The 14,924-nt window shown below is 43.3% G+C and overlaps 2 protein-coding genes across 3 annotated transcripts in view; both read right to left on the reverse strand.

Moving 5' to 3' along the window:
* Positions 1 to 3,367: 3,367 nt before the first annotated feature.
* LOC147449476 (uncharacterized) lies at positions 3,368 to 13,495 on the reverse strand. Its single transcript, XM_086521576.1, has 9 exons — positions 13,469 to 13,495; positions 13,094 to 13,396; positions 5,264 to 5,425; positions 4,998 to 5,120; positions 4,570 to 4,719; positions 4,411 to 4,497; positions 4,165 to 4,233; positions 3,937 to 4,082; positions 3,368 to 3,865 (listed from the first exon to the last, which is right to left on the reverse strand). The coding sequence occupies exons 1-8, from the start codon at positions 13,493 to 13,495 to the stop codon at positions 3,975 to 3,977; spliced, it is 1,029 nt and encodes a 342-aa protein (XP_086377702.1). The 3' UTR covers positions 3,368 to 3,865; positions 3,937 to 3,974.
* Positions 13,127 to 14,924, reverse strand: part of LOC147449477 (uncharacterized) — a 110,448-nt gene continuing 108,650 nt past the window's right edge. The window contains exons 12-13 of one of the 2 annotated variants that reach the window (XM_086521924.1): positions 13,528 to 13,570; positions 13,127 to 13,263 (exon numbers count right to left, since the gene is read on the reverse strand). In XM_086521924.1, coding sequence (XP_086378050.1) covers positions 13,554 to 13,570 — 17 coding nt within the window. In that variant the 3' untranslated portion in view covers positions 13,127 to 13,263; positions 13,528 to 13,553. Of the gene's footprint in view, positions 13,397 to 13,527; positions 13,571 to 14,924 lie in introns of both variants that reach the window. The other variant, XM_086521925.1, reaches the window with a different exon arrangement.

Raw genomic sequence — 14,924 nt, forward strand, 5'->3', positions numbered from 1 at the left:
TTGTAGATAGTTTGGTAGCATTGGATGTACATGTGGTTAATTAACCAGGTGTTTATGTTGATAACATCATCAAGAAAAAAAGAGATCCCATTCTTATATTTGAATTTTGACCAAACCCCTTCCTGACAAAAGATGGGGAAGGACTTGAAAGAGATAAAAGGGTAATCCATTGTCTGAATGGCACAAGTAACCAGGTTATTTATTAGGGGTATTAGCTAAAAATCACGTGTGGGGAATATTCTCATAACATTTTTTAATGTCTGCTAAGAAGAAAGACGAGGCTTCCATTGGAAGATCTAGACACAGGCATAAATAGAGTCAACAATCCACCAAGGTTGGATCTTAAGATTATGGCAAAGAAGAGCTTTTTGGTTAAGAATTCTTGCTCTCTGCTTTAGTTTTGGAAGGCAAGTTTTTAAGATACAAGCCATGAGTAAAGACAACTCAAAGCAAGCACTCTTGGCACCACATGTAAGCCATCTAAAACTATCTTTGTGGATTTTGTAGGAAGCCATAAGGAAAGGTAGAGGGGATGTGCAAGGTAAGTTCATCCTCTTGCAGAATATTCTTCACAATAGAGGTGGAATCGTGAGAGTAGGGAGTGAAATCCTTGCTAGAAATCCTCTTTAGAATTTCTGATTGAATAAATACTTTACAAATAAACAGTAGGTTATTCGGGGCTTATCAATGCACGTAATCAAAAAACGATTCCTGCGATTATGAAAAATCACATTCATGTCTATGTCGAGGACATACCCAAACTTCTTCGGTAGCCAAACATGATAGTAGTCATAGAAGAGCTTCTGGATCATGCCAATATCAACCAAAGGAGGTAAGAATATTACCTTTTCAGACACAAGCTTTAGAATCGATGGGAAAAGTTCTTCACACAATTTATCCGAAATAGGGGGCAAGAGGGTATATTATTTAAACCATATTGGAGAACCTGCTAACTTTAGACGGTGTCATAAGATTTTCCACACCGGTAAGTACATGTGCAAGGTGAGATACAAAACTAGGGTCAGAAAGTAGACAAGAGCAGAAGGGGGTTGAGAGGCCAGTAGTGAAAACATCCTTCTTATTGCAAAGGATGAGCTTCAGGGAGGGCATAAAGCTCCAAGTGAACAAGCAGTTATCCCTTAAAGTGTCAAAACCAAAAAAGAATAGACCAAAAAAGGATTTTAGACTAGGCAAGTCCATAAGAGAGTTACAATACTTCATAGTGATAAAGAGCCAGTCATTTTTTCTTTGAGTAGGAACTAGAGATGATCTCCCAATAGCATCTTTTTCCACCTGCATCATTGAGAAAAGGTTAGCTGTATAGTAAGGACTTTGCAATAGGAATGGAGCTACGATTGAAGGCTTGATGGACACGACCATTAGAACTTGTAGAGGGTTGTCCTAGGCTAGCAAAGAAATTAGGGGTCAGAGAAGCAATAGGAGTCATGCAACTACCAACAGAGTCAACTGGGGAAGAGGCATTCCAAATTGGGTTGGGGATTGGAGCTAAGTGGGTATCCTGTTGTTACTCATTTGTCTCCCTCTCCCTCGATCGAACCTATAAAGATATGTAGGGGCTCCTTTTGGTGTCTTGCCATCATAAGCCATGTCTTTATTAGGAACAATAGCTTTTCTAATAAAGGTAACCACCTTAGACAGAGTGCTGCTTGAAGTATGGAGATGAACAAACAAGGCTAATTGCTTCACAAGATCCTTGAGTTGTTCCCGGTAATAGAGATGAATAAAGAGAGAGCCTTGATAGCTTCATGTGCTTCAGTGGCAATCCATCTTAAGAAGGTTAGCATGGATTTTTAAAGGGATGGTGCTAGGAAGAAGGTTGAGAGGTTATGCATAATCATCCACAGGGCATGATCAAACTAGAGAATGTTGGCATCCTTGCAAAAATCTTTCACCGACATGGTCACATCCACATTTTATGAAGGGCCTATGCACATTCCAAAGTTGGGTGGTGTAGTTAATATCCCTGCCACTAGTGCTAATGAAACCCTTCACACCTAGGAGACATCCCATATTAGCATTGCATCTTTGAGTCTCAAAGATGCCCATAGTAAAGAGGCAGGCCATCGAGTAGGATTCAATGAGGGTGGAGCAATTGTTATGTAGAATTTGTTGTAGGCCAATCTTCAGTGCTTCTTTATCCGTTTCATTGATAAGGGTGAACAAGAGCCCTTTAGTTAAAGGAGCAAGAAGGGAAAAATTGCCAAGAGTCCAAGGCTTGTGGTTGGCCTCCCCTAGATAGAGTTCAAGGAGTCTAGGTGGGATGTAGGGGTCGGTGTATGTCTCAAAAACCTTCTTTAAAATCCCAACATCTCAGGTGGAAACCGAGAAGTTCTGAGTGGTAATAGCTACTTCATCAGAGATCAGCAAGCTAGCTAATTATGTATAAACTAACTATTTTACGAATATCAATGTTTGTGTAATGTTAATTCTACTACATGTTTGGCATTCCTCGCTAATTTTGGTGTCACTCTTGCAACGGAGCTGTGTGCACCAATGAAATGCCTTAGGGTAAAGAGGTTCAATCCAAAGATGACACCTTAATATAATACTATAAGGCCCTCCACTATATACACCTTAAAGTCTTCCTGTTTTTGATACTTTTAATGATTATGCATCTCTAGTAGGCATCTACGTCGTGCATAGCTATGAAAACATTGATATTAGGCTGAAAAATTACAAGAATGTGATTAACTGTTCTTTTTTGGGGGGGGCTCCTACCATCCATCTAACAAAGACTTTAATGCTCAAACAAAGTTTTCGATTTCCACGAAAGATGCTTGATCTAGGTAAAATGGTGTTTTGGAAAAGTAAATTAATGCATCTGCATCATAAGCAAATATTAACAAATTTTCCTGGACTTCCAATTTTGAATGTGAACTTAAAGATCAACAAAGGAATATAATACAATACAAATCTGCTGAATTTTTTTCCAAACCCTGCAATAACATTTCTGTCTTGTAGGGTTACCCAATGTTAAGAAAACTCAGTAGTTACACTACAAACTGACTTAATATGATGTTGACTTGGAAAAGAGACTTGACTAAACACAATTGACCTCGGTCATGCGCTCTCATGAAATGCTCCATGGATTTTATTTATTTTTAATGATTTGGGGTTTGAAGTGACTCTCACTTACAAAACCGGCTTCATTGCGTATTTGTACCAGCCACAATTTGAGAAAACCAACTCAAGTAAACCAGTCCCCTTCTACAACATTGGCCAAAATCGAGAGAAAACCCTTAAAAAAACAGGCATCATCACTATATCCTCTTATGTTTTCTTGTGCATGTTTTCTCTATGTTCACACCTCTAAGAATTGAATGTCTCTTTGTGCACCTACATAAGCACTCACTGCGCTTTTCTTAATTATTTTAAGAGATTTTTAATGATAAAAAAGTATTTTCGTTCCTTTACAAACAAGTAAACCAGGAATAATGAATTGTTGCCCTATGAACTGGTTGAAAAAGGCTGGAACTGGTCATCTCCCGAAGAAGCAAGTATTTTGATTGGGTGGAACAAAGGGTTTTTGAGAGCACTCTTGGCTTTATCATTACAAAACTTTAGATGTACATATACATGAACCAGGATAATGCCTTCAATGAGGGAGGGTCAACTCTGTTGTGGTGATACAAGAGTGTATATAAACTCTGCATGAACAATTGCCGACAGTACTAAGGTACTGTAAGTTAATGGTTAATGGTTAAAATCTTAACACTCAAGCCATCTACAAAGCTATGGAGTTTCCTCCCAAGATTTCTGTATCAGGTCTTGCATCGGATAGATCTTTGAGGTCCCTTGAGATTGTTCCTACGATGTTAAAATCTCTCTTCTCTTCTCTTCTCTTCTGAAGAAAAGAGAGTTAAAAATTAAGAATGCACAATGCAAAAGAGCATGACTGCAAGGCAAAGTACATACACAGGACACAAAATACAGAGCTTGTAAGCAGACATATATCATCGATGAGTATTGGCATGCCGAGCTTTTTCTTTTGCTTTCTTGGACTTCAGAGTGTTTGTGTCCTCTTCCTCTTCTTCCTTCTGTTCAGCTTCAAGCTTTGCAAGCTGTGGAACAGAAATGGCAAAAAGGTTGGCAATTCCAGATCATTGTGAAAGGCGAGGCATTTTGAGGCAGACACAGTCTCACCTCATCTAAAACTGGTTTCAACTCTCTATATCGCCCTTCAGCAAGATCAAAGCCATCTTTTCGGAGTTCCTAACAAACCAAATAAGACCATTCATCAGCACATGCACATACACATCAAAAGCATACGTACACAAATGTACATGTCGCATGCTTGCACTCAACGCAGCAACTCCGCATACACACATACGTGCACACATCCAAGCATGTCCGTGCACAAGCACAAAAGAATTACCCTTCTTGCCATACCTTCCCTGTGTGCTGTGTATGATCATAAGCTGCCATTTGCCAATACTCGTTTGTACGGATGAAAAAGTCCTTCAAGGTTTCACCTGGCTGTTGTGTACAATCGATCGAATGATAAGATATCAAACAATCACAATCAACATCGGTAACAGATTCACTCACCTTTGGGGTACGTTGCAAATCTGCTAGCCCCAATGCAGAGCGCAGATTTTCTATTTTGATTTTCCTTTCCTTCCGCAACATTTTCTTCCCTTCTCCTCTGAGAAGCGCAGCAGTCTCCTGAGCAGCAGAAAGACTCTCGGACTTTCTCTTCTGTACAAAGACAAAGAGCTTGAGACAACATATGCATTGAAGCATCAAGCAAGTTTATGCATGCCCTAATATGCTTTTGGTCCTCTGCCCAAAAATCAAGTTGCCCTTAATTTTGTCAACATGAGTGCAAAACACACAAGGGTATATGCATGTGCCCCGTCTGCTAACATTAGCCAACCTACTTCCTTTATGTTCCACTACCTATCTCAGTGTATCTCTGCATATTAGAGCATGTGCATGGTATGACATATCAAAAGAAAAAAAGAATTAATACTAGCCTGAATATCTCCATCTGTTTCATCTCCACTACTATCTTCATCTGTGCCCGAGGCACTTCCAAAATCGCTCTCATCATCATCATCCTCTTCCTCATTATGTTCAACCCACTCCGTCTTTGATGCCTGCAAGATCCAGCCTGATTCAATACTATACTCCAGATAACCTTTTAATGCATTCTCACGATCCTGTAAAAATGTTGGTGGGAAATGGATTTGGCATCTTAAACTCAGAACTGCCTGTAGGGGCTTACTGATTAATTTCATACCTCCATCAAGCATCTCCATTCATCCAACTTATTCAGATCTAGTGTATAGAGATCGTCTAATGTAACTTCCCGATCACCCACTTCCATAAGGCCACCATATAGATATAATGTGTCCCTTCCTACTACCATGCAGCCATTGATGCGGCCACAAGGTTTCGCAACCTGGTACAAAAAACAAAATAGGGTCAGTAGAGTTCCCATAGTTTGTGATTTGCATAAACACAAATATTGGTTGACATAATAAATCGTATCATCAGATGCAAGAAAAAAGAGTCAAAAACAAGTTAAAAAGAAATCATGCTGAAAGGAAGTGCTTTTACACACACACACAGTCATAACAATCTGAACTTGCTATTTACAAGGATCAGAGAAAGCATAAAACACTTGCAAAAATCACAGGAGATACAAACCCCTTGTATAACATAGCAGTTAATATTTTGGAATAACAATAAGACTACTTCAAGAAGACAGGTGAAAGGACCTTTTATTCTGTTTGTGTTTTCTTTTTCTTTCTTTTTTTTTTTTTTTGGGGGGGGGGGGGGGGGGATGCCAGGTGCTGAACCCTAGCGTCAACGAATCCTGTTGAGCCCTGCTAAACCTACAGTGGTCACCACCTGTCAATCTTCTCGCCAGCAATACTGCCTGTGTCACCATTTCAGCGCAGCCTTTGCCATTCTGCCCCCTGCTCCACGGCTGCTTTCCCAGCCACCTCCCCTCCTGGTCTGCCTCCGCCAATCTTGGTCATGACCCACCTAGTTCTCTAATAACTTGCCAAACTTTGGCGGTACCTCTACCTCCACGTCATATTTCAGCAAGTATAACAATCCGTATCAGATTTTCAGTAGACTCTCTCTCCTTCATTCAATGTTTAATGGCCAGCCTTGAGGCTTGCTGCTTGGTGTGAAAGGCTGTTCATTGCAGATTTGGGAAGACTATCTCCATTCATCCTTCTGCAGCAGCTTTATCTTGAGGATCACAACCCTCTCCCTATAGGGGAGAGGTGGCTTTAAAGTTCAATTTGAGACATGCTTGTTTCATGAGACGAAGAATTTCCTATTACGAAGGCAAGTGACTAATGAGAGTCATTGCCAACCTGCCTATCAAAGTCCTTCACATTGGCAAGCTACGTGGTAGATAGTCAGCCAATGCACCTTGCATTCCTCAGTAAGTGCAAGTGTCACAAACTGCTGATGTGGCAAACCCGGAAGATCCGGCCAACTTACTAAAGACAGCCGAGGGGCCTAAAGACTAAAAAGGGTTAGAAATTTAGAATTCTAACCCTGCCCAACTTCAAGCTACGTGGTAGATAGTCAGCCAATGCACCTTGCATTCCTCAGTAAGTGCAAGTGTCACAAACTGCTGATGTGGCAAACCCGGAAGATCCGGCCAACTTACTAAAGACAGCCGAGGGGCCTAAAGACTAAAAAGGGTTAGAAATTTAGAATTCTAACCCTGCCCAACTTGCAGACTTTGGCCGAGGGGCCTAAAACCCTAAAAAAAGCACCTCATATTGCGTAGATTGTAATAGACTTGGGCACCCCAAGCCAAGAATCTAATGCAATACACGTGAACAAAACTAAGAAAGAGAGACGACACGGCACAGCGAAATTCCGAGCCCAGAGAGATTGGCCCCAAAATCTGGTGCCCCTTTTGATCTCTCTTTATTATTGATGCTCCACAAAGTACAATGTCCGAGGGTCCTTGTCTTTGCTGCGCTCCACAGTGTACAAAACTGGCAAGAGAGAAACCCTCACTTGATTTATAGGCCCTAGGCCTTCCTAAAGCAGTTACATGAAAAGCTTCAAGTTTAAAAGCATCTAGGCCCCAAAAGTTGGCACTAGGGCAGCCAACACAAATTGCGGAAATCCTTACGGTGCCACGTCAGCAGTCAACGCAAATTGTGGAACATCCATATAGCACTACCACGTTAACATCTTCACGCAATTTTGGGTCCAACTTTATTTTTAAAAATAGGTTTTAGGCCCCTCGGCCTGGGTACCATAAGTTGGTACCACTTATAAGCTTCAAGATCTTCAATTTAGGCCTCCCGGATACGCTGTTTAAGTTGGTAAAACTTTATCTGCATCTTTCACTAGGATTTGGACCTCCCTCTGTCCGTAGTACCTTCAATCGGCCATGCCACGTCATCACTTTGTGACATACCCCCCTCTTGAAAGAATTGTAATCGCCCTCGATTGCGCCTGCAAAACCAACATAAGCCAGAAACTAGTTCAGTAGACACTGACTATAAGTACCGACGCATGCCCCAAAACCTGGCGCCCCTTTCGGTATTTCTTTATTATATTAATGCTTGAGCAAAGTACAACACCCGAAGGGATCCTCTGCTCTCAGACTCTATGTCCAAATGCTCTGAAGAGTGAGGCCCCTTGGCTTATTAATTCTTACAAAGGATGCCCCAAAAGCTATTTAACTCAAAAGAAGTCAATCAAAAAACCATATGGTCTAAAATTTGCCCTAAAAAGCAGTTTGCGCAATTTGCCGAAATCCGTACAGGCTCCCATGTCAGCACCTGTCAGCACAAATCATGGAAGTCCGTATTGTTTGCCACGTCACCATGCCGTACAGTTTGTCCGTACTTTTTGCCATGTCAGCATGTCGTACTGTCTACCACGTCATCTACTGTGTGCGTGCGTGTGTGTGTGTGTGTGTGTCCGGGCAACACTGCCACGTCATCACTTTGTGACAATTGATCTTGTAACGGGGACAAGCACCACCTGCCAACGGAAGAGAAAGAACAGACTGACCAACTTTAAGCACTTCAATAACAACTAAACTGAAAGAGAGAGAGAGAGAGAGAGAGAGAGAGAGTGCACGACACACGAGACAAGGAGTGGAGAAATTCCACCCCGAGAGAGCACTGACCCCAATCCTTGGCACCCCTTTCGGTATTTCTTTATATTGCTTGAACTCAGCACAATGCCAATACTCACGCTTTGCACCTTCACCCGGAAGAGTGTCAGAGACTGAGCCCTCTGCACATATTTAAAGGCCCTTGGCCTATGAAAAGCAGTTACATGAAAAGCATCAAACTCAAAAGCATCTAGTTTTCAAAAGCTCTAGCGCCAAAAATCTTCCAGCACAAAACAGGGAATTCCGTACAACTGCAACGTCAACAGTCCAGCGTAAAACGCGGAAGTCCATACAACCTGCCACGTCATCAACGTAAATCCCCGGACATCCGTATAGCTGCCATGTCGTCACCTTTTCCGCAAGAGATTGAGTGTATGTGGTCCCGTTTTTAAGGGCTTTAGGTCCCTTGGGCCCCATCGGACGGGATCCCATAGGTTGGTGGGAACTCTTCTTTAAAAATAGGCCACTCAACAAGACTTTGCAAGTTGGTAAAACTACTTCTACTGCTTCTAGGGTTTAGGCCCCTCGACCGGGATCTGCAGGTTGGCTCCATTCTTTAGTAGCTTGACACGTCCGCAGTTTGCTACATTCCCCCTTCTTGAAAGAAAGTAATCGTCCACGATTACAGTATATCTGCAAAACAACTCATGTTAGCTCAAAAATTTCCAAGGGACATTTCGAGGGATATTTCGAGGGACAATCAATTTTCTCATTGCATATTGGAGCTCTTGATATCCTGGGTTGTTGATTTCCCAGAAGTATCTCATCCGATAAGGAGTCTCATTCCATATTGAAGCTCTTGATATCTTGAGTCGTTGGTTTCCCAGAAGTATCTCGTCCAATAAGGAATATTCAATGGTTGGCACATCACAATGCGCATGTTACAAGACATAGAAGCATAAAGTCGCCAAAATGAACACTTCCCCCCGCAAATAACCATTCAAGTCCAAGCCCTCAGCTGTTCAACGACTCCCTCATCACTCCTTTAGCATAACCTAAAAAGGTATGGGCTAGGAGATATAGAGACCTTTTACAACCAAACGCCCGCAGCCTGCGTCATTTGGAGGTGTTGAGAGTAGCCACTGCTCAGACTTCTTAATACTCCCCCCATAAATAACCATCGAGGTCCGGGCCATGAGTAAAAACAACACTTCTCAAACATTCAATACTCCCCACGCAAATAACCACAAGTACAAACAAGCATTCTCAAACATCATATCTCAATACTCCACCTGGGAGTAAAATCACCAATCATTGAAACCAGTATTAAAACCAGAGTCAAACAATTCAAATCGGCATCAACACACGTTCAAAACAGATACCATCCATTTCAAACAAATTCAGGATCACCAAACAAGTTCTCTGACAAAACTCAAACTTAAAAAGCAATCTCGACATTAGTCAAGCTCGAAAAATACGACTGGCCTTCCATCCTGAAACCTGCACCAAGATTAGGGTTAGATTTGTTCCATAAGGTTGTAGTCCTCCGCGGCATGGTCCATAAACTTTTGAATAGTCAAAACAAGCCTCGACAAGCAATGTTCCTGTGGCGGTGATGGTAGTCCCAAGACTTGGCAATCACACTGGACCTCCAAGGTTTTTAGCTCGGGAAGAGACACCTGATGAGAGATGTCAAGAAATTTCAAGTCGTAATCTACAAGGGTTTTTGTGATAGAAACAGGGGACCAGGGACGGGGCCTTTTTTGGTAGGGACGGAACGGCGAACGCGGGGACGGGCATGCAGACGTCCCTCGCATGGATACGCAGGCAGGACGCGCGTCCCGGTGACGGACTGCGGATGGGACACGAGCAAGGGGCGTGTGGGCGGGATTTTTCAAATTTTAAACTTTGGTTTTGTGGCCGTTTCACTTGGGAGGCTTTCTATATAAGAGGCCAAGGAGGAGCCACTTTCAAACCAACTTGCTAAGAGCCTAAGGCCTCATAGTATACTGCATACTACCTAATAGTACGTACATACCCATTGCCCAAGCCTTCAGGCTTGCCGCTTGAGCCTTGAGGCTTTGAGCCTTGCCCTCCCCTCTCGAGTCTCTCCTTCCCCTCTCTTTCCCATCTCTCCTCCTCTCCAAGTCGAGACTTTGGAGCCTTGGTTCCTTGAAGCCTACCCCTCTCTCCTTCTCTCCCGATCTTCGAGCTTTCTCTAGTATCCATCACCTATGGCATCTCAAGATGGATCCGGAGCTTCTCTAAGCCCTTCTCCTTCTCCTCCCTCCGGCCCCGCCACCGCGGCTTCTCAACCCCTTTCCTCCACCAACTTCACATGGACATGGTGGAATGAGGTGATTGCTCCCAAGTCCGGTGTTGGATGTGGAAGCAAGCCATGGAAGCGCCACCGTTGTGGCTACGAGCGCAACAGTTCTGTAAGGAAGGTGCGTGGCCACTTCCTTGAGAAGATTGTTGAGGATATTAAAGAGGCCAAGAAGAATCGCAACAAGCGTCGCATGGTGAATCTGAGGGAGATGGCAACGGCGGCTTTCATCCGAGCATCGGTATCCGCTTCTTGGGCATCATTTTGTGCATCAACCGGCACTGACGGCGACCGTCCACCTCCACCCTCTACCAACCCTTAATCCTCGTCTTTTCCTCATTCTTGTCCACCCAAGTGGCAAGCAACTCTTGGAGAGAGTTGGAAACCGGCCTTGAAAGAGGAGATAGATGTGGCCGTGGCAAGAATTTTCTACCATGACCATATTGTTTCAATGCGGCACGGTAAGCTCTATAGACTATAACGCTTAAGCTTTAATCTTTCGTATGTACATACCACACTGTACATCACTAATGTACACTTTTTCTTTTTGACAATAGGTCTTCTTATTTTAAAGAAATGGCACAGAAGATCGGGGAGTTTGGGCCCACATACACTCCCACCCTTACTTCATTGCGCATCGGGCGCGCTCCCGTCTCAAACAATTCAAATCAGCACCAAGACAGGTTTAAAACACTCCGTTCTTCATTGGCTTGACACATCAGCAACTTGTGATAGAAGCGGCACAAGAAGTTTTACCAACTTGCAAAGTCTTGCCGAGTGGCCTATTTTTAAAGAAGAGTTCCCACCAACTTATGGGACCCCCTTCGATAGGGCCCAAAGGCATTAAAATAAAGCTCCTAGAAGCTTGCGCAAAAACTTGATGACATGGCAGTCAATACACACCTCGATTTGCGCTGATGATGTGGCAACCTATACAGACTTCCGCGAATTGCGCTGCTGATGTGGCAGGTGTACGTATTTCCGTAATTCGCGCTGAGAGCTTTAGGCGGCAGCTTATGAGGCCATATGGTTTTGAGTTTGAAGCTTTTCATGCAAGTGCTTTTCGTAGGCCAAGGGCCTTTAAATATGTGCCATGGGCTCATTCTCTTGCACGCTTCCGGGTGAAGGTGCTGAGCGTGGAGTACCGGCTTGTACTGAGTTGAAGCAATATAAAGCACTATTGAAAGAGGCACCAAGGTTTGGGGCCAATGCTCTCTTGGGATGAAACTCCGCCACTCCCCGTCTGTGTGTCGTGCATCTCTTTCAGTTCAGTTGTTATTTGAAGTGCTTAAAGTTGTTTAGTCTGTTCTTTTCTGTTGGCACGTGGTGCCCGTCTCGTTACAGCTAGGCTCTTGCCTTAGAAGCTTTTGAAGAAGTTGCTTTTCATTGCAATTGCTTTTGAGGGTCAAGGGCCTTTATATATGGAAGCCACAGTCTCTCTCTGGCATTCCAATGCAGGAAGCGGACCAGAGTTTCCCTCAATTGTACCTTGTTGGAGTAATATAAAGAAATACCGAAAGGAGCGCTAAGGTTTGGGGCCAATGCCGTCTGGGAGTGAAACTTTGCAACTCTGTGTCTTTCGCGTGGATTCTCTCCCACTTTCAGTTCAATTGTTTTGAAGTGCTTACAGTCCATTCTTTTTAGTTGACACGTGGTGCCCTCCCGTTACAATGGTATCAAGGCTTCATGTGTGTGCTTTTCTAAAAGCATACTGATCCATCCAACAAGAGGCCGCCGCCTCTATAACACCTCCAATGTTTGAATTGCTCTTTTCCCACTTTCCTCAACCCTAGGCACAAATTGTCCATACCTACCCACTGCTAGCTTCCTTCTACACCACCACTAGTACTTCCCGAGGAAGTAAGTGGCTTGCTTAGTTTGACAAATAAAACCATAGAAAAAGGTATGGAAAACTCTGCAGTTTTAATGATAAAAACCCAAGGGCTTCACACACTAACACTTCCCCCTTGTGTACCCTAGAAGGAGGGTTCCATATCTGCACTCAAATATGCACAAAACTTAATCAAAACCAACTCAAATCAAAACTTTTTCCAAAGCACACAAAGCTTATAAAAAAACTCAAGAAAACCAATGAAAAACATGGGCAAACCCTTCCCCATTGATACATGCATTGACAAAACACAGCTTCCATCACCAAAAAAAAGATGAAAAGGACTCATTATGCAAAGGTAGGAGATCATGTGTGCACACATTTTCCATTCAAGACTTTGGGCCCTTGCATAGACACAGGCTTTAATCCTTGTTGCTTAAGTGATTCCTCAAGGTTTGCACTTGCGTGTAGATTAATGATTGTGTGATTTGACTACCAGCATTGGATGAAATGCATCTCTACGATTGAGCCTGGTGCTATATCACCTTGAGCTAGCTTAATACTTTGTACAAGCATGCTTTATTTATATGCGTTACTTCCACAACATCCCAAAACCTCAAAAATACCCCTTTGGGGTGGCCCTCATCATACTCAAAAAACGCCTCACATAGTGACCTCCTAACAAGCATGGAACACTTTTAAAGTGTTCCATGTCCATTCTCTTGAGGCTTTCAGCTTCTCTAGTCATGAACAACAAAATGGCATGGAAGAGACTTACGAAAGGATATGTTCTTTATGTAAAGATAGAATGTTGATAACCAACAAGGCAAACATTAAAGGAGTTCAGATTAAACCTCTTTACCTGTTGAATAGCCGTAGACGTTGATGGAAGATGAGCCATGCTAGCAGACCTTTCGGCAGACCCTGTGAAGCTTTCATCATCCATCTCCGCAGCATCCAATGTCGTTTCCTCCATCTGATCAGCAAGCTTGTCGTAACATCTGGAGGGCTCTACATCCATGTCAGCACAGCCTGCATCAACGGAGGATAGGAGGCTAACTTGCTTATTCACTGTCTCCACTGAACATTTGACATTAAAACTCTTTTCATTTCCAGTCTCAACAAGTTGTCCATGATCTGATGCAATGCTAGCTTTTCCTTTAGTCTGTTATAAAAAAATGGCAAGTTGTATTGATGCCATCATCAAGACTGCATGAGCAAGTGTATCAAGGTGAACCTTGGACTCATCAAGATTCAAATGCATCCTCCATGTCAATACTTGAGACATGCACATACCTTTTGTTTGGGTGTTTTGCCCTTTCTTAATTCCAAAGGATACCTGGTATAAAGAAATTAACTACAATTAGGCAGAGCAAGATTAAGAATTTCCAGACACAGGCCACACATTCTCACTCGTTCTGCAACTAGCAATGATATATTACTCCATATACTAGCCTCCAAGAACCCATATGTAGAAAGGCCAGCAAGATTCCATTGAAACAAAAGACTTCCACGTGCAATATTTTAATTTCTTTATCGAATATCCTGACGTGGCAGATGTCAGACAAAACACTTTCATTGAGGTTTTGCTGTCAACAAGACGGGAGCCCTCACAGTGTATTTTCTGTGCTGCTTCCCCTCTTCTCCCTTGCAGATTTCTCCCCCCCCCCCCCCCTTTTTTTTTCCCTTCCCCGGACTCATGCAATGCTACTGTTAGTCCCCTCCTTTTTTTTTGGTGAATTTCCTATCTCTCTGTCCTTCACCAGATAGTTGTCTAGCTGACTACAGAGCTATCCATCCCATGTGTCTAGTTGTCACCGGATGGTGACGTGGCACAGAGACACGGCAAATAGTGAGAAAGGGTAACCAACTGGTGGCATGGCACGACATGTTGTAGACGGCACCCAGTTGTCACATTACAATGTCATATCATAACTTGATAATTCAAGAGAAAGATGGTTGGATGACTTTGGTAATCTAGTGGAGAAGGGCTGCTCAAGGCTAGCAGGTTTCATCTGGATTAGAGGGCAGACTACTGATGTGTCAAATCAGGCGCAGAGGAGCAGGTTGATCACACGTTGCAGTCGGCTGACATGTCAGATATGCCATGCAGTAACATGGCAGAGCAGGCGATCAGCACACTGATGACATGGCATTGCAGATGCAGCTGACTCAGCAGATGATGGGGCAGCAAAGGCTGCCCACTTGTATAGAAAACAATCTACTGGTCCTGCAAATGTAGAAAAGCCGCCCAGCCGCAACGCACACAAGAAGCAATGGTTGCGCAGGTGAGAAAGCAGCCTTATTGCAGTTCGCAAGTCCAAAAACAGCCAGCGCAGGTTTATTTCACATGTCTACCGGAACGTTCGTGTGTCAAAGTGTAACAGAGCACCCATTTTGTATGATGCACATGACGCACTCACAAAATTTGATGCTTGAGGCCTCGACCCGGACATGGTCATCTCTAATCTTAATGGAGAGCCCCTTTAATGTTGGGTATTTGATACTGACTGATCAAGATATGGGTCAAGTTGGCCTCCATACTAGCTGAGGTTGAAGGTGGGGTGCAACGTGACATAAAACCCCGTTTCATAGGTCTGAAACCTCAAAACCTTGAATCCTGGAAACGAAACCTTGGAAACACTAGCACGAAGGGATGTCACGTGCACATTCCTTCCAAAGCCAAACAGTGT

The sequence above is a fragment of the Adiantum capillus-veneris genome, chromosome 10 (assembly GCF_014529385.1).
Source record: "Adiantum capillus-veneris isolate H3 chromosome 10, ASM1452938v2, whole genome shotgun sequence".
Taxonomy (NCBI): Eukaryota; Viridiplantae; Streptophyta; class Polypodiopsida; order Polypodiales; family Pteridaceae; genus Adiantum; species Adiantum capillus-veneris.